This window comes from Larus michahellis, chromosome 13 (assembly GCF_964199755.1).
Source record: "Larus michahellis chromosome 13, bLarMic1.1, whole genome shotgun sequence".
Lineage (NCBI taxonomy): Eukaryota > Metazoa > Chordata > Aves > Charadriiformes > Laridae > Larus > Larus michahellis.
The window spans coordinates 6,730,628-6,753,777 of record NC_133908.1 but is presented as its reverse complement, the minus strand read 5'-3'; the positions used below and the strand labels follow the sequence as shown (position 1 = coordinate 6,753,777).

The 23,150-nt window shown below is 39.9% G+C and overlaps 1 protein-coding gene across 3 annotated transcripts; it reads left to right on the top strand.

Moving 5' to 3' along the window:
- Nucleotides 1-1,692: 1,692 nt before the first annotated feature.
- On the top strand, nucleotides 1,693-23,094 carry ANKLE2 (ankyrin repeat and LEM domain containing 2). 3 transcript variants are annotated; one of them, XM_074606838.1, is made up of 13 exons: nucleotides 1,693-1,794; nucleotides 7,079-7,567; nucleotides 8,375-8,566; nucleotides 9,803-9,996; nucleotides 11,002-11,190; nucleotides 11,488-11,610; nucleotides 11,983-12,049; nucleotides 12,703-12,884; nucleotides 14,358-14,464; nucleotides 15,333-15,526; nucleotides 16,453-17,161; nucleotides 17,738-17,869; nucleotides 20,424-23,094. In XM_074606838.1, the coding sequence occupies exons 2-13, from the start codon at nucleotides 7,090-7,092 to the stop codon at nucleotides 20,659-20,661; spliced, it is 2,805 nt and encodes a 934-aa protein (XP_074462939.1). In that variant the 5' UTR covers nucleotides 1,693-1,794; nucleotides 7,079-7,089; the 3' UTR covers nucleotides 20,662-23,094. The 3 variants fall into 3 exon arrangements, with proteins under 3 accessions (XP_074462939.1, XP_074462938.1, XP_074462940.1); XM_074606837.1 differs by lacking the exon at nucleotides 1,693-1,794 and adding an exon at nucleotides 2,346-2,388; XM_074606839.1 differs by lacking the exon at nucleotides 1,693-1,794 and adding an exon at nucleotides 2,418-2,699.
- Nucleotides 23,095-23,150: the final 56 nt, after the last annotated feature.

Here is a 23,150-nt window from a genome sequence, read left to right as displayed (position 1 = left end):
TGAGGCTGAGCATGCTCCCTCTACAAAGCTTCAGGTCTCTGCTGTCTAGGCAATAAAACAAACTAGTTGTAGGAATGAAAACTGCCTCCCCTCTGCCTGTCACAGCACTGCCAAATACATCATAGGAAAATCAGTGCCTCAGTAACACTGGTGTGCTTACAGAAACTGAAGAGTAACTTCTAAAAAGATTTTTTTTCTTTTTTTTTTTTTTTTTTCATTTTTCAAGCACTGCAATAGAATGTATTTTTTGTGTCTGTTTCCTCGGTGGTTGCTACTTACTAAACCAAGGCTTGTTGATGAAGGAGAAATGTCACTGTAATGTGAGAATGTTTCCCAAGTGATGGAAGCTGGTAAATGTGGCAGCGTTACTTTTTCAGATGCTGTTGGGTTTTTGAGGACTCTTGAAAAACTGTGCATTTAAAAAAAATAATCAAAAACCCAGCAAACCCTACAATGGAAGGAAAAATGTTAGTTACTGAGTCTCTGGTGTTGCTGAACATTGCATAATGCTCCATTCTATTGTCTTCCAGATTTCTTGGAAATATTTGTGCACTGTATTGGGATCAGCTGAGCCCCTTATCCACTCATGCGGTGGGAGGATCTGATCCCATACCGTTTATTCAGGCAATACCCTGGTTGAAATCTGTGAGAATTTCACAAATGTAAGGAGTAATACCTAGAATGAAGGTCCTAGTGCTCTTATTTTCATGGATTACTCATTCCTCATTAGGGGAGTGAACGGCAGAGGCCTGGGTGTTTTATTGCGAGTTATGACAGCACTGAAGGGGCGCTGGGGACAGGCAGTACTATCAATACAATTTTAACTTAAAGATGGCAAATTTCGCTACTGGTGATGCAAAAGCTTGTCATGTATGATTTAACTTTGCTGGGGAAGTGTGAATAGTTGCATGTGACTTGCTGTGACCAGAGTCTTTAAACATTTTCATGTGAAAGCAATTACAGTCCAAATTAATTACTAATGCTCATCAGCTGTCATCTGACTTGTCTCCTGCTAACGTGTAACAGTTCAGTCTTGGGCAGTAGGGCGGCCTAACTTCCAATACAGATGCACAGATTTCTAGGGGAGGGAAAGGTGTTCTGGATATTGTAGAGGAAATACTGTTACGTTTTATACATGACATTCAATAATGTCTGCTTAGGCTGTATTTGTAAAGATAGAAGTTCATCGTTTCATGTTCTTGAGTGGATAACCCAGGGGACGGAGGAGTTACACTATGTACAATTAATGTTTATGATCATACAAAGCATGTTGATTATAAAAATAATGTGCATAGGAATTCCTTTAAAGGTTTTGTGCAATAAACTATTTTTGGTAAAGGGCTCCATCTTGTTTTTACTTTTAAGGAGAAATTGGTATTATCTTCTCTTTGGTTTTGGACAGTAATTTTTATGTTTAGGATTCTGAACCTGCTGTATAGCCACCTTTAAGGAGAAAAAAAACCACAACGCGTCTAATGTTGATTGTGCTTTTATTTCCATTACATTTCCTTTTTCTCAGTGGGGTGAGCATGTTAGGAAAGAAGCGTAATGAACCTTATCTCCCTTGGCCTGAATTTGCCAACACCCGAAGTTTGAGTGTACAAAATGGAACAAGGCGGAGATGTCCTATTGATTCTAAGTTAGCCGATTCCCATGATGGGGAGAGAAACGGCTGCACCGTGCCCGTAACATTAAACGGGGTCAGTTGAAAGGATGTCGTCAACCTCTTCGCGAAGGCCTGACATGTTGCCTCGTCATTTAAACCAGCGACCGAGGGGCTGGCGGATGGCACAGGTAGCTAGCTGTACGGGTAAGCGGATGATGTTACACCTCATGGGGGGATGAGTTCGGATCTGTGAAGCGTTTGTTTCCTTTTAACGCACCAGAGCCTTTTGTCTTCAGGGTTTTCCACCTCTGCCGGCTCATCTGAGGCTGCTGCAGCATTTGGTGTTTGAGGTTTAAAGTACAGCATCATCTTGACAGTACCTAGCATTTTTCTGCCCTGTAAATGGAAATTTTGAATTTCGATGAACACTGTATGCTGCAATATATGTAATATTCCTAATACAGGTGTATTTACAACTACGTTTACCAATACTTTGGCGGGGGAAGGGAGGGAGGTGCTCCTACGTGCCCGAGTCCTGCCTTCTTTAAGGCATCTCTCCGCGCAGTATCAGTGCTTTCTCCCCACCCGCCCCGGCCCGAAGCCGCTGTTTTCCCGAAAACACGCCCCGCCGGCGGCCGCTGTCCTGAGGCGCGGGCGGGGCGGGGCGGGGCGGCGGTGTTTTTCTGTCAGGCAGCGGGCGGGCAGCCCCAGCGCCGGGCGGGGCGGGGGCCTGCGGGGCGGGGCGGGGCGGGAGGCGAGAGGGAAGCCGGGAGGCCGCTGAGGTACCGTCCCCGAAGGGCCGGCGGGGAGTGTCCGTGCGGCGGGCGGGACGCGGGCCGGGGCATGGAGCGGTGGGTCGGGGCCGCTGGGGGCTGGGGCTCCCTCTGGGGAGCCGGCTGGGGCCGCTGGCCGGGCTGGGAGCTCTTGGCCGCCTGCGCGGTCATCGGCGCCGTGGGCTGGCTGTTGCGGCTGCTGGAGAGGAGGCCGGGCGGCCGCGGGGTGCCGGCGGCGGCCGCCATCTCCTCCCCGGCGCCGCTCTCCTCCCCGGCGCCGCTCTGCGCTGGGAGCCGGCGCTGCAGCGGGAGCCGCCCAGGTGAGAGACTCGGGGGAGGGCGGCGGGAGGGAGCGCTGCCTCTCGCCGGGCGCCGCCCGGGTGGGCCCGCGGCCTCTCGCCCGTCCTGGGGTCTGATCCCACGGGCGGAGCTCTGCCGGGCCCGGCCCGCCGCGGGTGGGGACCCTGCCACCCCTGTCCCTCTTTGTCCCGGCGGCCCCCGGCACTGCCCGCCCTCCCGTCGCAGGGCCGCGGGGCCGGCTGCCGCCTTGCTTTCGGTCTCCGCTGGCGAACCCTCTCCCGGCCCAGCCCGCCTTCCCTTGCTACCTCTGGGAATAGATCCGCGTTTCTCCCTCCCGGGAAGTCGTCCTGTTCCCTCCCCCCCCCTCCCCCCGGCTTTTCTTTCAGTCCCGGCTTTCCCGTAGTTCATTCCAAGTTGGTTTTGCGGTTCTGTTTCTGCCACGTTGTTCGTAACTGTGAGCTAATTTGGCAACAGGCGGTATAGGCAGAATATCTGATTGTATAGCCACAATTAATCTGCCGTGTGCGGTTCCTAGCAGGCGAAATATAGCCAAAGGCAGGGTATGTCGCTCATTTAATTCCTGCATCAAAAAAAAGAAAGGGGGGGAAAAAAATCTGTTTTCTTGCACGGCTCACTTGCTGAAGGATTTAATGAGTAGTGGAATAAAGTAATATTGCCATCCTTAAAAGTCAGTCATTCATTCTCTCTTGGGAGTAGTCTCAAATTTTTTTGAAACAGATTCTGCGCTCTCATTCTGATGCAGTAAGACAAGGGAAGACACATCTCTTGCCCGTTCTTCTTCCAGATTTTGGTTGATTAGGAAGAAGCCTCGAACATGTCTTTGTTGCTAAAGCAGTTATTCATATTTGTAAAGCCACTAACAGTAACTTGCAAGACCTTGCGTGCTGAACTAGAAGAGGTAGCTGCGTCCGTGCTGGCTGTACTCTGGACCATTTGGAGCTACGTAAAATGCATTTTAAGGTTCAAATAATCACCTTTTGCACCTTCGCGTAGCAAATGATCAAAGGATTATCTTAAAACAGGCAATTGCTGTTTCTCAGGTTTGCAAGTCACACCTTTTGTTCTGGACAGATCAAAACCGGTGATGCACTTAAAAATTAATAAATGCTTATCCATGTTAGCTGAAAGCTTAATGTCAGAACACAAACCTATTTCATGAAAGTTCTCTCTCTTATTTTTAAATAAATTTTGGTGTTCTTTAAAATTGATTACATTCCTTTTGAAAGGGTATTACATGTGCTGTGAAACAGCTGCACTGTGTGACAAAGTGTGCGTACATTTTAGCATGCTGATGATCAAAAAAAATGAACCTCTAGTGCTGTAATAAATCGACTGCCATGGGATTTCAAACAACTATGTTGCTTTGAGAAACCTCCTGCTTCTGAACAGGAAAACAGATGTTATCATGAAAGAAGTTGGCAGGTTAGTTGAATGTCATCTCTTTGACAGCTGAGTGACTGTTGTCATTCCAACAATGTTTTTCCTGTTTCCACAGCTAGCTTATTGTGGAAAACTCTTTGTGCTAGCAGTAGATCTTAAACCAAAGATTAATTTCTTCACTGTTGGTCTGCTTTGTCATTTCACTCTCTGCCTGAGTTATAACAGACACATGAAATAAATACTTTTTCTTACATAGATCAGGAAGAAGATTTTAGGTGCTAAGTTCTATCAGTACATAAGATACCAGAGAAATCATTCCCTCCTGACATTTTTTACTTAACCACAAGCCAAGAAGAAAGATTTTGCATGTGCCTGCATATTCCACGTACATGAATTATACATACATAAAAGTCTGCACTTACACAGAATGATTGTGCTAGTTCTGAACCCTAAAAATAGGAGCATTGCCTGAGTTAATTCTTTAAGGCATTATATTACGTTTGCTCTTTTAAAGTGTTATCATTGAGTTGTTTCTACAGTAAACTCTCTAACTTCTGAGTTTCCATCTTTACTGTGTTTTTTTCAGTTATGCAACCTCAAAAAGAAAATCCTTAAAATAGCAACTTTTAATATTCTTAAAATATGAGAGGACCACATTTTATCTCTTGATTACAACATAATGGCACAAAGTTTATTTAAAACAAAAAAGGGGGAGATTAAGAATCAAAAGTGAGAAGATCTTTCACATCTGTCTTTGCAGTCTTGTGGGCAAGTCAGATAATCTTAGCACTGAGGTTGCTTGGAGGTTCAGAAACCATGAGGGAACTAGAATACTTCGGGGAGGTAGCTCAGCAGCATCCACTGTGGGTTTGCTGCAGTTTGGGCTGGTTTTTTTAAGCTGAAATACTCTCATTTCCCTTTGTTTCAGTGAGGTTCCGGTTAATATTTGTGAAATATTCAGGGACTGAGGTATGTTCTCTAATCACAAGATGTTTAAAATTGGACATTCAAAAAAAAAAAAAAGAACTCTCAAAGGAAATGGGCCTCCAAGAAAACAACCCTTAAACTCACATGACTATCAAGTTGTAATTATACTTGAAAACCTACTTCAAGTTTGGCATTAACATATTTTTCCACAGTATTTGCTAGTATTAGGAATGTAATAGTTTTGAAGTCAGATTCCAGTGAAAATTTTACTTGGCTATATTGACGACTGCTAAAAGTTACGAAAACTGCTATGTGCGTTTGGTTTTTTTTAATATATGAAAAGTTTGGTTCTTTACCAGTTTAATTCGTGGGTAATTTAAAAAGCAGAATTGTCATGTCTATTTTGTTAATGTGTTTTATGATGCTACTATTGACAATACACATGGAGAAATAAGGCAGTTTAACTATACTGCAATTTGATGATGATACAATTTTGGAATTACTTCTAAGTTTGTACACTTTGACAAAATGAATAATTCACTTATGAGGATTCAGTATTTAGAGCGCTGCATCCCTGCTACGTTAGGGTGCAGCCATTCACTGTTCAAGCCTCACATCAGTTTCCCAGACGAAGGTTCTTGCCCGTCAGAGCACATGTTCTGACTCTTGTTAAGGACTGCTTGCGCACCCTGGTCAGAAAGCAGGAGAGCTCATGAATTGTGGGCATTTCTCATACTGCTGTGTGCATTCATAAATGCTCTTTTGAGGAGATTTAACTTAAAATTACAGGTGATACTGACCTCATACCCGGAAGATTGCTTTATCTCTAATGGAGGAAGAGCATTATTAAAAAAAATAAAAATCAATACCTGTGTAAAAGCTGCAAATGTGTATTCTGATAGTCTTAAGTTTCATAAACTGAGGATGAAACCCGGAATTGAAAATAAAGTACTTAAAATGCCATACACACCTTTCCAAACGGGTATAACCCATAAAATGGCTAGGCGGCAAAGGAAGGGTCAATGTAAGGAGGGAATGAAAGCAAGCTGCAGGAATATGACAGCCTAATCATTTCTGTCCTAAAGCTATCATTTCTGAATTGTGTCCAGCAGGAAAACGTCACAGTCTTTGTGGAGATACATGGGCACAGTATCTCATGAAATAACCTTAAAGCTTCTTATGTTCTTGAGCTGCACAAATCCTGTATTTTTCAGCTGTGTTTTTCACGGCAAGAAATTTGTGTTGACATTGTGTTGGTTTTAGTATCTTCTTGTTGACTGGTGCAGAAGCTGTAAGTGTGTGGATTGCACGGAGGGACTTGTAGTATCATACTAGCGGGAATAATTTTCCTTGGGAAATGGAGAAGTTCTTCCAGCTCCCACTCTTTGTCAGAGAGGGAAATCTGAAAAGATCAGTTGTTCTTGACTTCTGGCTGTTTGCTTTCAGAATGGGGGCTGGGAAACAACATGTTGTGTAAATAGTTCCAGCCTTGCATCATGGCCAGAGATAGACTCCCTTGGTTGCTGCATCATGCTTATGCTTTATACTTTTTTTTATATATTTCTAGCTTTCCGTAAGCTAGAAATTCTTACGGAAATAATAGAAATGGTGGTGTGCTTGTAGCTGTAGGTGCTCCCTAACCGGAATCTCTTACTGGGGCTAACTAGTCATCACGTTCTTGTATTCCGTTACATACACAGATTGTGCGTTTCTTGGCAGGAATCAAATACTTCTCAGCCTGTCATAAATTTTCACTCATAAATATTCTGGATTGAATTTTCACTCCAAAAGAAATCTGAAAAGGACAAACAAGGATAAAACATAAGCTGTAAATGCTTTTTCAAGTAGTTGTGAGCAGAGAGGGAATAAACTCTTGGTATAAGTCTGATACCTTAAAAATGTTTTTATTGTGTCGAGATGAAAAATACTTTGTCTTCTCTGCAACTGTGATAATCTCATCAAAATCCAAAATATTGTTATGGGCCACTTTTTTGCTTGGCTTTAATACAGCAGAGAAAAAGTTGTGCTGTTCTTTACAGTTTATGTCCTCTCTTTTTTGCCTTCCCTATAGGTGAAATAACAATGGATGCAATATTATCCCGATTGAAGCAGCTCAGCCCTGATGAGCTTAGAGAAGAAATTGTAAGAGCAGGACTGAAATGTGGGCCCATTACCTCAACTACTAGATTTATTTTTGAAAAAAAATTGGCTCAGGCATTGTTGGAACAGCAAGGAGCATCAGGAGAAAAAGGATCTGCGCTGTCAGAGGAGGCTGGTGGAAATGTCCCATCTGAGAGCAACCGGGCAGAAGCGCAAAAGGCCTTGAAAACCACAGCGGTGAATCACAACGGTCACGGAAGTGTGTCTGAAGAGGTAGACTTTGGGTACTGCGTAGGTCTGAACCCTCCAGAAGAAGATGCTGTGATGCACCTGAACTGCTCAGCTCCAGTCTGTGGAGCAGGATGTGTTGATTCACAAATTGGTACTCAGGCACCGTCCAGAGATCCTCCACTGTTCTATGGTGTTTGTCCAGTTTATGATGACATATTGGCAAGGAATGGTAAATATTCGTTTCCTTTATTTCCAGTGTCTAAATAGACCTGTTTCTATATAGCAAGCGATATGAACACCACTGTATTTGTATTTTAAGTATTGCTTGAAGTATTTCTTTGTTTCTGTATTTATTGGATCTTCTGAGGCATAGAAACGCAGTTATAAGACATCCTGGGTGTTCTGGGATCACAATCAAAAACCTATTTATACTGTCATCAGTTGAAGCTTAAATGTTCTCTTCTAACAGATTTCATATTTTCCTTTCTATCTTAATGCCAAATGGTATCTAAAAGTATCTGTCATTTCTCATAAAAAGAATATTCATGTATCATAATTTGAAAAAATTAATGTTAATACACACGGAGAGGAAGGAGAAGGATTTGATTAATATCTAAGGTTCTGTGTAGAGGTCTTAAAGTTGTGACTGGGTCGCATACATAGTTGATCTTTCTGAACAAGAGAACATGCAGAGTATTGCAGGGTGAATAAGCTCTGAGTTTGCTTTTCAGTCTGCATGTGAAATACTCGCGTGTTGAAGCTGGCCCATCTGTTAAAACGGGTGTTCACATCCTGATTGATATGAGTGGCCAAACCCTGTACACACACCACCTGATGTTAGCTGGAGCGTGTAAAATTCTTCTACTCAATTTCTGAGAGACAAAATTTAAAAGGACTTTTGATTCCTATGCCATGTTTTTTAGAGAAACAGTTTGAGACTAAAGCCGAAAGGATGGTCGGAGAATTTTGTCATCTGTTTCTAGGAACAAATCTGAGATGATTGAAATAACTCAACTTTGATTGTACTTTTTTGCAGAGAGAATACATGTTTATGAAGATAAAAAGGAAGCTCTCCAAGCTGTTAAGATGATTAAGGGTTCCCGTTTTAAAGCTTTTTCAAACAGAGAGGATGCTGAGAAATTTGCTAAAGGAATCTGTGATTATTTCCCATCTCCAAGCAAGTCCTCTTTATGTTTGTCTCCAGTGAAAATGGGATCGTTTAACAGAGGTGAGGGCCTTCACCTGTGAACAGTAGGTGCAATATACAGTTTGTTAATTTTTTTATGAGAGAAGAAGCAACAACTTCATAACCAATATACTAATAAGAGAAAAAATGTCAAAGGGTGAAGCATCTCAATAAACTGAAGTCCCTTTAGGGTGGTGGTGTTTAAGATAAGCTGTAAACAAATGTTAGATCAGAGCTCCAGAGCTTGCTTACCAAATAAAGTAACTGTGTAAATAGATATGACAACCAATATTTAATTACATTTTTTTTCTGTGAAATAATTTAGAAACGGGCAATAAAAACTTATTTTATTTTTTTTAATTCAAATCTGGTTTTACTTCTCTATAAAACGATTCTGTCACAGGAGAAGTCATCGTTAAAGTTAATTGATACTTCTCCAAGAAAGGCACGCCAAAGTTTATGTACAGAAATAAAAAAAGAAGTAGAACATGTTGGAATCCTGCCATTTCTTTTGTAAAGAACTACCACAGAAGTAAATTAGAGCCCCGGGAATCTATGGAAAGACTGCTTTTTCTGTTCTAAACATAAGTTTCAACCTTCAGTGTATGGTTTCTATGGTCTATGTTACGATAAAGTAAACTGGTTACTTTTAAAAGCAATCATCGAGGTTCTGGTTCCCATGAATGTTGCTATTCTTGCAAAGCTGAAATGTTGGTAATGGCCTGCATAGATGTGTTGCTTAGTGGTCTGCGGATGTATTTGGTAGGATTTGATTTTACTCATGGACTTCTGGATTTTCAGGTTTACTAAGACGCTGATGAAATTACACAGTATGTTAAAACTGTACTTAATTGTTAAGTAAGTTCAGAAATAAAATAGTAAACACTGACCATACTTCACAGTTTTCCCAGTTGCTAGATTAAAGGGACACAGAACTGCAAAAGCAATTTTAATATTCAGAAAACTCTTATTTATTGTTGAATTTTTCTTTTAAGTTTGGATGGAAGCAGATTGGTAATTATAAAATTTACCAGACCCTATTGAAGTCTGAAACAGTTTTACAAGATGATTAAGTCTTACTCTCCTCCATCCCTATTACTAACTGCTAGTATTTTTAAATGTCTTGTCATTGACCTCAATTTTTTTTTACTCCTGTACATTAAAGATGCAAAGTTAATACATATTTTAGATTAAAAGCTTATTTTCATTGTCTGGATATAAAAATAGTGATCACTGAAAAGAATGTGTCTAGAAGCGTGTTAACTTGTGTTTTGACAGATGGCTTATGCTCCCCTGAGACCGAATCTGCCAATAAGGAGAGAGCCAACAGTTATAAAAGTCCACGTACTCAAGATCTTACTGCTAAACTGCGGAAAGCTGTCGAGAAAGGAGATATAGCAACATTTTCAGAACTTATTTGGAGTAACCCTCGCTATCTGATTGGGTCGGGAGACAATCCAACAGTGGTACAGGTAAAAAAAATAAAATAGAAATAAAATAGAAAAATCCACGTTCTGGTTTAGTGATTTAGCTTTGAGGCCTGATAAGCAGAACTGGAAGAAATGTTGGTTCCTACTCTTCCTTCAAGATACCACCAGTGCAACGTTTTTCAGTGTTTATTGATTCTAGCTGAAAGCTAAGAGAAACATGGCAGTTGTCACTCTTGCGTAAGGCACCCGTCATAACTCAGAGCTCCCTTTGCTCCAGAAGACCTCAAGTAAAGAAACTGAGTCTGCAGTTTTTTAGGGGAAGAAGAGTTTTATGCAGAAGTGAAGGAATAGACTTGTCTTCATATAGTATTGATCTCCTCCAAATAATTCCAATCTTTTTTAAGTTGAAAGGTTTTAAGGAACGGGGTAGTGCCTAGGCTGTAAGTAGGTGTTCCTACAGCAGATGTTCCTGCTTACCTAGGCACCGCCATCAGATTTCAAAACATGCTCTGTATCTAAAATCCACGTATAAGGTACCATTTAGCAGATGCTGACAATCTTACTTTAACAAATTATTTCTATCGGACCAGCTTTGTGAAGTTATTGAAATTTTGCATGTAATACAATACAGCAAACTGAATTTTATATATATACACACCCATTTTCCTGCTCTCTTTATACACTGAACTTCCTGTCTCCGATTATTATGTGAGGTCTTAATATACCTTCTTTGCCACATTTTTGCCCTAGATGTCAAAAAAGACTATAGCTGAGTGTAAGAATAATGTCATTAATTATAAGAATAGTGTGTGTATAAAGACGTGTAAGTCTTTACAATATCATGTAATTTACTGCAGTTCCGAATGTTTATGCACTGTTCTGGAAACATCTTTTCCTAATCAAATATTAAGAAACAAAAATCTAAATATAAGACTAATGTGTGGGAACCTTTGTATTTTCACAGTTAAATCAGTTAAGCGTACGGGTGTAAGAAAGCTGTTTAGATTTCAGTTCATTCCAATAGTTTGTCTTTTTTTTTTTTTCCAGGAAGGGTGTAGGTACAATGTCATGCATGTTGCTGCCAAGGAGAATCAGCCCGCTATCTGCCAATTACTACTGGACACTTTGGAAAATCCTGAATTTATGCGGCTCATGTATCCGGATGATAATGATATGATGTTGAAGAATCGCATCCAATATATTGTTGACCTTTACCTTAATACACCAGATAAAATGGTAAGATTTCAATGTTTGCCAATTTCTTCGTATTATGGAAACAACCGAGCGGTGTTAAGGATGTGTAAGGGAGAAGGAAAGAGAACAGAAGAGGACACTTCTAGCAAAATGTGCTATTCATGAGTTTTGTGGGGTTTAATAATCATTATTCTACAGCATGGTGGGAAAAGATCTATTAGAAGCCCTGGTAATTAGTCATGGCATTTATTTACTTTTCCCAATCTCAAAATTAAATACGTGGGATTGACTTTATCATGTTTCCAAATGCATGTGCATTTTCCCTTTTTCCCACTGCAGGGATTTGATACTCCGTTGCATTTTGCCTGCAAATTTGGGAATTTGGATGTTGTTAACGTGCTTACCTCACACCCAGCTATCGTAAAAAATCCAAGAAACAAATACGATCAAACTCCAGCAGAAGTAAGTCTCTCCATGTCCACAACAAAACCAAAAATGTTAAGCCTAATAAATATTTTTCAAGTTCAGACATTTACTAACTACTGTAGATGGAAAGCTAGTAGTAAGGTAATAGTGTCATGATTGGAGTGTAAATCTTTGATAACATTAAAAATCTTTTGTGTTGATTGTATTTGGGGAAAGGTTCCAAATTTTGTGATTGACTGCCTTTTCTTTACAGTATCCTTTGTATGGATGTGGCTGGTTTAGTGGTTTGCTCTCCTGTGAATTAACAGTACCGGATGAGATGGGTAGAGCCCAGTAATTTGACTATTCAGCATTGCAACTGATGTGATCTTATGCTTTACTAACAAACAACTAAAATTATATTAACAGGTAGTTTGTGAAAGAAGCAAGAATAAGTCTGCAGAATTGAAAGAAAAACTAAGAGAGTACTTGAAAGGTCTGTATTCAGAGTTTTATACTATATCAGGCGTGTATTTTGGCTCTTTGCTGTCTTCCCTTCTGTTTGCTTTCTGTAGCATTTCTGTTCGCAAATGTTGCTACTGTACAGTGCTGTGAAAACCAAAAAAAATCCTAAAACTGACAAGGAACAGAAACTTTTTGTCTTGTAAATGACATGGTCAGAACTCTTACTGTATGGGTCACAAGGTTATCCTCATTGCTCTGTAACACAGGCGGGGCCCTTATTTTATACAGCTAGCCCGAAACAGAGAGTTTAATCTAAAAACAAGCAAAAGACCTTTACAAAGCAAGAGATTTATTTGTCACACTGGGGAGTCGTGTAATTTCTTTGACATAGAACTTTTCACTGTTTGGTCACATGTGGGTTTAGGCATTTGCAAAAGGAGGTTTTGAAATTTGTTGAAGATCCTTAGGGAAGGGTTGTATGTATCCATGGAGGTATTTTTGTATTTGGGAGAGAAGGGAGCCTGTACTAAAATACAATCTGTAAGCAGGCAATAAATAGTGAAACAGTGAGTCTGAATTAAGAGTCAGACCCATTGGGTATATGGGTGTATTGATACTCTAGGAAAAAGCAGCAGGCTAATGTGACATAAACTTCTTAAGAAAGCTTTTTATTATTTATTTTAGGTCGATACTATGTACCACTCTTGAGAGCGGAAGACAATTCGTCAGCTCCTATAATTGGTGCACCGTGGTCACCCGATCAGACAGACAATGGCCCCCAAAGAACTTCCTCTAAATACACTGGCAGCCCCAAAGATCCAGTGTTGTCGATAAGAGCTTTCGCAGGCCCCATGAGCCCCTCGAAGGTAAGGAGAGAACTTCATATGACTCTAATGCCTACTTTTTTCCTTTTTTTTAACAAAGAACCATTAGAAGATCCACCCACAGTTCATTGTGTGGTGTAGCTTCCTCCTGTTACAGATTGTGGCTCTCTTTTTCTTGACAATATGGATCTTCCTCTGTAGAGAAGGAGAAGCACAGAAAATTCTAAATATTTTTTATTGATGAAAACATAGAAATGTGTGGTGTAAATAAGAGGAGTGGAAGTTCAGTCAAAAGAAAGTTATTATTTTCTTTTTCCTATTGGAATCCATTCAAAGAGCACTCTTTGTCAAACCTTTAATTGTCTTACGGATAATCACTCTAACTTTCTAGTCTGAAACAAAGCTTTTCAATGTGGCTACGCAGCCGTTTTAAAAAATCTTAACTTTATCTCATTTCTAGACATTGACACTGGATGTTAGAAGCAGTTTATCACCTTTGCTTGTTTAGTTAACATTAATATTTTTTTCTAAACGGAAAAACCGGCAACCAAGTAGTAGGTGTTGGGATAGTTTTGGAAAAGTATTGATTGTATAGGAGCAAAGTGAAGTCTTCAGTTTTCAAGAAGAACACTTAGATATCAGTTAAACATGTTATAAATTTACAGGTATTTCTGTGACTCATCTGTTTAATATGAACATCCTGGAGGTATGACGGCTTTAGAAATAGTGAATAAATACAACTGAGGACCTTCTGTCATCTAATGCTCAAATTCTTCCAGTACTGACTTTTACCAAAATTCTTAATGCTTTTTCTTCTAAATATGTTTATTGGTTAATTTTTCTGTTCACCTGACAGAAATGTAACTATATTTTATATTACCTAGTGTGTAAACAATGCATTGTTTTGATTACTGTCGGATACTTTTAATGTCTGAATGTAATTCTCAGTCATTGTTGCTGATTTGTGTCTCATAAAGGCATAAACTTCGCATTTTACAAAAATCCATCCAGTCATTCCCTTTAGCAGTTCAAATTCAAACTTCAAAATAAACAGCAAGAATATATTCTAATAATTGTAGCAAGTCTGTGGAATTAGATATATACATATAAAAATATCACCTTCGCCTCCTAGAAACCAGTGACCAAGAGAGCATTTATCATTAAATAAAATTATAATGGCATGGGAAAATTAGAAGACAACCTGTTTCCTGCTGCACACAAATGAAAACCCGGCAGACTTAGTATCTATACAGTTTACTTTAAGGTGGTTACACATTATAGTCCTTACTCTTTTAATAAGCAGTTATGAGATCAAAGGAACCAGTAATACTGGGAGGAGTAACTTTAGATTCAATCTGAGATTCTTCATGGCTGGAGTTGAGCAATGCTTGTGGCAGAACTTGAGTTGTTTACAACTAGAGAGAAAACAGACCTACAGGTAGACATTTAGCCAGCCCTGAGAGAGCTTCATATTGTGGGGGGTCGTTTTTTAAAATTAATTCTGTTTTTTTAAAGGCTGAAGAATTTCGCAGGCTTTGGAAGACTCCACCTCGAGAGAGAGCTGGCTTCTTCCACAATGTCAGGAAATCTGATCTGGAGAGAGGTCTCGAAAGAGTTGGAAGGTATCTAAAAGAGTATCAGTATAACAAATTAGCAATAGACACAACAATTAAAAGCAAAAGACTTGTCCTGAGTGTACGGTTATTACGTACTGAACAATATCTTAGGGCAAAAGCTACTGGCAGAAATATTTATGAAGTGTAACGTGGTTGGATTTTTACTGTATTTTTGTGTAAACAAAATAGCTAAAAATGTGGCTTTCTTAGATTTAGAAATAAAAAGGTATTTTAACTATAATTGATGGTATTTATAGAATGCTTTTCTCAAACATTTACTTGCCTAACTTGTCAGAAGATCTAAAATTACGCATGGCCTACTTTTTCTGTAAAATTGAAGGATTGTTAAAAAGGTAGCAGAATGAAGAGGTCCTAATACAAATGTTCTGCTTTATAAAAGCTGTGGGTTGTAGTATGTGGCCTTGCTGTTAAAATACCTTGTATCAGCAATATGTGAAAAAAAATTACTTTGTTAAAAGCCGATGAGATTTTTTTTCTTTAAAATAACCCCTACCTTCTCCCCATTCCCAAATAGAGAAAGCTATTGAATGGAATATCATTCAAATTATGCCTACGTCAGTGGGATTTCTCTCTATCTGATGTCTAGATACAGTCAGCTTAAAAATTGGAATGTTTATGGTGGTGACTTTAAGAATAGTAGATTAAATTTGAAAAACATCCTAGAGAAAATTAGATGATACTATGTTTGCTAAGGATGTGTATATCGCTTATGCAAATTGTTGATTGTTGCAGAATTGTGTTGCCTAGTTGTACGTTTATACTATTAATAGCTGATATAATGTGTTCAGAAAAGTTATTGTCAAACTAATATTTATGTCTTCACAAATGATTCGTTTTATTTTATTTATTGCAGGGAGTTAGCTCATGAACTGGGGTTCCCGTGGGTTGAATACTGGGAATTTCTGGGCTGTTTTGTTGATCTGTCTTCCCAGGAGGGGTTGCGAAAATTAGAAGAGTACCTGAGTCATCGGGAAATGAGCGAAAAGGCTCAGCAAGAAACAGGGGAAAATGAAACCTGCAATAGATATAAAACTCCACATCCTTCTGGTAAGAAAAGGGCAAATGCTACAAACAACAGGTTGTACCTAGGGAGAAGAGGGAGAGAAAAAGCTGGGTGCCCAGGGGAAGCAGCATTCACCTGTTGTGGTTGCTATTATTAATGTGTTATCCGAACAGTCTGATTATAGAATTGAAAAAGTAGCTAACAACACTGTGAATGAAGGAGAATTAGCACAGACCTCATTAGATGTTCGTTATCACATGAAGTACTTTATTTGATTGCAGCCCCCAAATGAAATTCCTGTAAGAAAAGCTCTATTTTCAGTATGTTTTTACTCAGAGCATTTGGGAATTCATCTCAGAGTATAGAATTTTGTAATCCACAGATAGAGAATAAATAATTTAAAGGAATTAATAAATTAAATATTTATTAAAATAAAGGAATAATTCTGTACTGTTGAGGGTGAAAGCCACACTGGACAAAACCCAGGAAAGCTTTTGTGCCTTCTGAGACCGCTGCCTGCCATGTGTTTATGGAACGTACACACTAGATCCAAATCTTTGTGCTCCTTCCTCCTCCTCTCCTGTGCGATCAGAGATCTGAAGGGGCTCTGGCACTGCGATAAACCTGGGCTGAGAAACCCTGAAGGATAGTTGTTGGATTAGTCATAAGCCTTTGTGCTTTGGAAGACACGAAAACTGAAGCTATTCTATATTAGTAACATTGTCCTGCCCTATTCTGCTTTATCCTGAGTTTATATAAAAGGTTGTTTGCAAAAAAGACACAGCTGTAAAGTTGTCATTTTGCATTTGTAGCTTTAGTTAGGTTAGTTCATGCTGTTGCATAAATAAAATTCGAGAGGGTTTCAATAAATAGAATAAGGCATAAAGATGATGTATTTGTTCCTAGTTTATTTGGTTGGTGTTCTGTTGAAAATCTTTATATGTATTGCTCTTATTAAAATTGTTCACAGGCAAGAGTAAAAAGAGCTGCAATTCTATTTCTGTTGGAGCATTTTTGGATGAGGATGATGATGACATGAGCTTAGAAGAAATTAAAAACAGACAAAATGCAGCACGGAATATCAGCCAACCTCTTGCGTCCAAAGAACCTAGCATTGATGCTCTTGGAGAGGCCGAGTGTGATATCTTGTCAATGGAGCGCACAGGAAACATTATAGAAACAGCAGATCACCCCAGGCACTATGAAAAGGCAGCTTCTTCCAGCAAAAATGGATTTTGTAATCCTGTGTCCAGTGAAAGGATAATTAGTGACAGAAGGCATTTGCATGGTGGAGAAGAATGCCTTGTATCACCCGTTTCCAATTTAATGGCAGAATTTGAAAGCCTGTCATTCCAAGGACAAGAGGTTGCAGGAAAATCAAATAAAATCACTGAAAAAACTGGGAATGAGAGAATTCTGGCTGAAGGAACAAGTCATGTGAGAATATCCAAGGACCACCTGGATAAGACCTGCTATGCAGTTTCACTGGCGAGTTCTTCTGAGCCTGGAGAGACCAAGTTAAGGACAGAACACAAAATGCTATCGGAAAAGGAGAGACGGTCCATGGAATCTGGAATTCAGACTAATGAGGCCCAACAGCGTCAACAACTTTCTTCCCACAAATTTCTTTTGAAGGCTTCACCTACAAATGACGAGTCTAAGAAGTTATTCCTGCTTGGGTAAGAGTTGTCTTTTGTAACACTTACTTGTCCCCTTTGGTTTATGTGTGCAAAACAAGATGCTGTTCATAACATCGCCGTCAGGAAGGTTGAGATTCAGTGATACTTAGCATTGCAGTCAGCCTTGAGTGATCATCTTAAAGTGCTTCAGTGCTTGTACAGGAGATGTACAGTTGTCTTGTGGCTCATGCCCTGAATACTAGATCTAAACCACAAGGAAGAAGAAGAGAAGTCTTTGTTTCCAAATCAGTTTCAGTTAACTTCGCTGTTTACCATTTATCCGACAGGCTTGTGACTTCATGATGAGCCTGACTTGGATCAACAAAGTGTTTACTGCACTCTTGGGATGTCCTCAGATTAAATTTTCAAACCTTTTATTTTATGAGACTGCTGTGTAATAATGGACAGTCACTTATGTGTGGGCCTGCTGGAAAAAGTTCGTACAGAAACTCTGTTTATAGAGGAGCACGGGCAATTTGTTTGCTTATATTGAAAATAAATGTTTTGGAATTGGGAATTTTTATTGCCTGAACAAATACGTAGTTCTCTTTTCATCTAGTTCTGTTTATATTCTAGGGAGCAGCCCTCGAAGCTGGATAGCGATGTCTTAGCGGCTATAGAAGCGGTAGAGATTGATCCACAGAAATACCCGATTACTTACAAATGGAAACACGCGGTGCAGTCATACACTTCATCTGACAGGCAAAGGTATGTCTGCAAATATAATCAAATGAGTTGAAATAAAATTTTTAGCGGGTCAGCTGCAGAACAGCCTGAATAGCTGGAATTTCAGGCCTTGTTGCTCACAAAAACCTTGCTTTAAATCTCCAACTGTATTAACTGTTAGTGTGTGTCTGAGATTAATCAGCAAGCCTTTTGGGCTGGTGTCTGCTCATAAGGAAAGTTTACTGGTGCTGCAGTCAGATTCCTTCTGTTACACTGCAGTCCCAAATAACTTCAGTGTATCTACAGAGACAAATCAGAAGAAAACAAAGGTCTCGAGAGCATCAGCGTTTTCCAGTTGGCAAATGTCTCGCTTTGCTGATGTGTTAGTGCTTGGATCCTTCATTGTCCTTAATGGCTGTTGTGACGTCCAATGGCAACTCATCCCTGCTGCGGATGCAGAGCAGTGATGTATTGCTGTGAGGTACTGAGGTTGTGCAGAGTGATGTTAAAATGATTTTTAATATCTTCAGCCATGGTTTTATTACCGCTTTTTTTTTTTACCCTCTGTTACCCCAGTCGAAAGGAATCGTTGGTGTGAAGGATGGTGCGTGTGAAGCTTTTAGAGAGAAAGTTTTGCTACGCAGATAATGGAAGCAGAGTGCGTTTGTTGGGATGCCTGAATATATGTTATGCCATTTTTATGTTTTATTTTGAATGCTGTTGCTTTTGGGGACCCAAAGTGACAATTTTCATACAAGTGGCTGCTTCTGGTAATTGTGTTAACATGAAGATTTATTTCCACTGTGACAAGACATTGGTCAGAACACTGAAGAGTCCCTTGCTCAGGCAAGCTCCAGTTTATATACAGTCACGATAAAGTTCTCAGAAAAGAAAGAGATGAGCCAGTGCCACTCAGCAGATTGGAAAGGGGTCAGGAACAGAAAGCCATCAAATGACCTGTACCGACTTCTATGTTTTTCTTGTTTCTTCTGGCTTTCTAAATGCATGAAATTCCAATTATGAGAACTATTTCCTCTAAGAAGTTCTCAACATAGGTATTAAACATTACTTTTTCAAAATATGCTTTAAAGACAGAAATTTTAAAGCTCTGTCAGAGCCCGTGAGAATTTAAAAAATTTAATTGACTGGCTTTATTGGCCACAAAATTCAGAGTAGGAGTTGGGAACCAGCAGCTGAGAAGTGCAGCTGTGTTAAGTTAGCAGAGCTTGGAGCAGAGGAATGTTGTGGGAAGAGCTGAAAGAACCTGGAGCAGGGCTGAAAGAAGTGCAGATGGTGAGCGGAAGGAGAGATGCTGCCCAGCCCGAGCACCGGGAAAGACAGAAGCTTTCTTTTGTCTCTCTTATTTCAAATAGTGCGCTCGAATAGGGCCATCAAGTATAGGTTTAGAAAAGAATATGAAGCTCATTAAGATTTTTTTCTGTGATTTAAAGTGGAGTAGAAACAGGCAAGTATTTTCATACACCTGATGGATACGGTGTCCTCGAACAACTTCACTTTTCAAAGTCACATTCTCCCATTCCTTGATTTTTATGATTAATTTTTTGAAAGAAATAGGCTAATTAAATGGGTTTTTTTCATTCTTATTCCACTGTCTGAAAGGTCCAAAGTGTTCTTCTAAAGTGCTAAAATTTAACACAAGATCTTTAAAAGTGTAATCACTGTTCTATTACTGTAATTATTTGACAATGCCAAGGCTTGCTCTGGCCTTCGTTTTGCAGCGCAGCCTCTGCTAAAAGCAAAGAAATGACCCACTAGATCACTTTGTCTTTAGATATGTAGGATTTTGACAGCAAAACTAGAGATACCAGTAGGTCTGTCAGAAGATTATTTTCTAAAGGTTGTAGCTAAGCTGTGTGCGTACGTGTCTTTCATTGTTGGGGGTGTGTGGATGTTGTTTATTTACGTATTTTTAAAAACCTTATAAAATAGCTTATAGCGTGTTTTCTGTAGTGGCTTATCTTAAGAAATTGCCTGACATGTAAAAGAACGAACAGAAACGATTCACAGATGCTAGAATCAACCTTTGGTCATTCTGCCTTGCTTAAGATAAAATTTAGAGAAAAGGGAAAGGATTTTACAGAAAATGTTTTTTAATTTAACAAAGGAAATATTTTGCTCTGCTTTCCAAGGAATTTTAGGTCCTAGTTCTCACTGATTTAAGAACAAGTCTGACCCTTACTATATAGAAAAATGGCATTAACGTCTGTGGCATCCAAGCACAAAGATTACTTGTAAAAGGGAGGGGGAATCGCGCCGGGCCCCAGCAGTAGCTGCGGCACTGACCAAGAGCAGGTCAGTTTGGATCGTGTGCCCTTTGCTAATGGGGGCATTGGACTAAAGTTGCCCAGCTGCTTTACAAGCTCCCGGTTTGTTTCTTAATGGCCATTTTGGAGCAAATGACACCTTACGGATGAGGCAATGTGTCAACACAGAATGTATTATGCTGTCGCTGTTTCTTCTCAGACCTGTCTCTTACCAGTTACAATTTTCTCTCCGAGCGCTGCTGAGTAGAAGTACTGCTCTCCTCACTGCAGTTTTCTGAACAAAACGCAAAATTACTTTTTCTTTCTTTCAGTTGGCCAAGTCCAGCACTGAAGGCAAGAGTCAAGTCCCAAACCATCGCTGCTGGCCTTCCAAATGCTTCAGGCTATTCCAATTCGGGAAGAAATAGTCCCATAACAGGAAGTCCAGGAAAATACGGCAATGCCGCCTCGTTCTCTCCAGAGCCGGGGAGTCCTGGGCGCTACAGTCCAGCTGGTGTCAACCATGCCCTGCGAAAACTGCGTTATTTTTCAGAGCCTCCTGCCCACTAGAATATGATTAATCTTCCTGGGACATCAATTATATTTTCATTGTTAAGAGTGGAGGAAAAAAAACTACAATGTTACTAAAGTGACATGAGGGTTTGTACTTGGCTATTTATTTTTCCTCAATTGAGGACAACTGTATGTTAAAAAAAAAATGAATATATGTCTTTATGCCATATACAAGATAGATTACTGGTGACATGCAAGAAGTTAGTGACAGTGCAGTTGTCCAGTAGCTATGAATTAACTCCTGTTGCCAGTAAAGCAGTGAGCTCAACCTTTACTTAGACGTGGTGGTATTTTCCTATCACCAGGTGTCATTATTGTAATGAACCTGTTAGCCCTCAGCTGCATTTCTTTTGCTTGGGTAGGCTGGAGGAAGCACAGCATCAGTGAACAGAAATCCTAGGAGGGGAAATTGATGGCAAGAAGTAAAATGTTCTTCTGCTTGCAGGGGAACTACTCAAAGTGAAAGGCCTGAGACAAAGCCTGGGGAGTGACCGCTTTCCCTGCCGAGGATGAACGTGAGCCCTGTGTGTAAACGTGTGTTTGTAGGCGGCAGTTTGCTCTAGAGGGTGGAACGCACACGCACTTAGATCTCTGTGTGGATGTATGCACCTATTTACACAGAAAACCTCGAGTCGTTGCTTGTTCTGAGGCTGTTAAAAGCACCGTGATATACTGTGTTTTAGTAAAAGGGGCACTATAGAAACTACTGGTATTCCTTTAAATGTTACAAGAAATACTATAAAAATTAGCTGGTTTTTTCCCACAGAAGCTTTTAACATTAGCAGATTTTAATAGTTATTACACAAAAGCACATCAGCAATAATTTCAGCAGATTTACCAGCAAGATACCTTAATGGTCTAGTTTGTGATATATTAGAGTGACCCAGTGACCCATGATGTGGCTCCTTATTTCCCAACTGTAAAGCGAGAGGAATAAGGACTAAAAATATTTTTATTGAAATCTAAGTTTTTACTAAGTCTCTAGTCTTGATGTGGTAATAAGGTTTTGTTACAGCAGTCAATAATTTTATTCTTTAGCCTTCTGTAAGAATGACTTGTTTCGACAATACGACACTGAGATTGAAATTTTCTGCATGAAGCTTAATGGTTGTCAAGTTGCTTGACGGAAGGCTTCCAGAAACAGAGTTCTCCGGTGTTGATAGCTCTTGAGTTAAAAAAAAGAAAAACCTATCTATCCTTACACCATAATTCTGATCAGAAAATGAAAATCTGCCAAGGCTGTGCTGGTAAAAAAAAAAAAAAAAGAGATGGGTTTGGAGTCACTGGTGCCACACAGTCGGTGAGACAGCACGGGACCGCCTTGGATGGCTGCGAGCCAGGCTCTGGTTGGAGCTGGGCTGGTGTAGGGCAAGCCGTGGTGGCCCATAGGCCGGGGCTCAGCGCTGCAGTGGCTGCGGGGAGACCCTGGAGCGTGGTAGGGTTGATGGCTGTTTGACACTGCAGAGCCACAGACTGGACACCCTTCACTAGGTTCACAATTTGGTACAAACCTAAAAAAAACCTGCATTTAATGCTTTTGCAAGCTTAATAGTGCCTTTTGTAACTTATTTTTTTTTTAAATTAAATTCTTGTTCTTTTAGAAGTTTAAAAAAAAAAAGAAGTGGCATCCACTTACTATGGGCACAGAAAATACAGTTGTTTTCTTCTGGGCTTTCTGAACACAACATATTTTAACCTCTAAGTTTGATTATTTGGTGCGGTAGCTCTCCGCTGTGGGAGAGTGTTGCTATTTTAGAAAGTATTCTTAAAAAAAAGTCTTATTTAGCTCTTTCTTTATATTTAAGCCTATTTCCAATGAGCTGGCCGTGAGCAAGAGCTACTTTACACAAATGCCTGTCATTCAGTGATAGTGCAAACAACCAGCTGGGGGGCTGCGGTGTCATTTTTTAAGAGACGTTCAAAAAAACCAAACATAACCTGCTCTGGTACCAGGCAGAGTAACTGACTTTTCCATAAGGTTTTATTGGGATGGGTTTTTCTGATGCAGCAGTCGCCTTGGTCTCTAACAATTGTTTTAGGTCCCAAATTCCTACAGTTTTAATTTGAAGGGTCTGGGGTTTGTTTTGTTACATGGTTGGTTTTTTTTAAGGTTAGTTTTGGGATTTTTTTAATAATTTAATGTAAATGCTGTCTTTGTCATTCTGGAGAAATTATTCAGAATGAGTAATTGCCCAGTACCCTGTGGGCAGCTGCTGTGTGTGCAGCGGCTGTTCTGCAGCCTGGCCCCTCCGGAGCCGTCCCACAGACCGGCGTCCTTTTGGTAAGAGGCTGCTCTAGAGCCAGAGACCGAAACTAACGCTCGACTAATGTTCCTTTTTGTACTTTTTACCTTTGTTATGCTTTGCTTTCTTTTTTTTTAATATTTAAATGTATATTACTGGTATGTACATGTAGACACTGACACCCACCCCCCCACACACACCCCCACACCCCCTCTTTCACTTTCTAATTTTATTTTGGTGCAG

Excerpts from the sequence above, each read along its gene's own strand:
- ANKLE2 (XM_074606839.1), top strand. The coding sequence starts at position 2,450 with ATGGAGCGGTGGGTCGGGGCCGCTGGGGGCTGGGGCTCCCTCTGGGGA. Across the intron at positions 11,191-11,487 it reads TTAATACACCAGATAAAATG|GGATTTGATACTCCGTTGCA; the intron begins GTAAGATTTCAA and ends TTCCCACTGCAG. Across the intron at positions 17,870-20,423 it reads ACTTCATCTGACAGGCAAAG|TTGGCCAAGTCCAGCACTGA; the intron begins GTATGTCTGCAA and ends TCTTTCTTTCAG.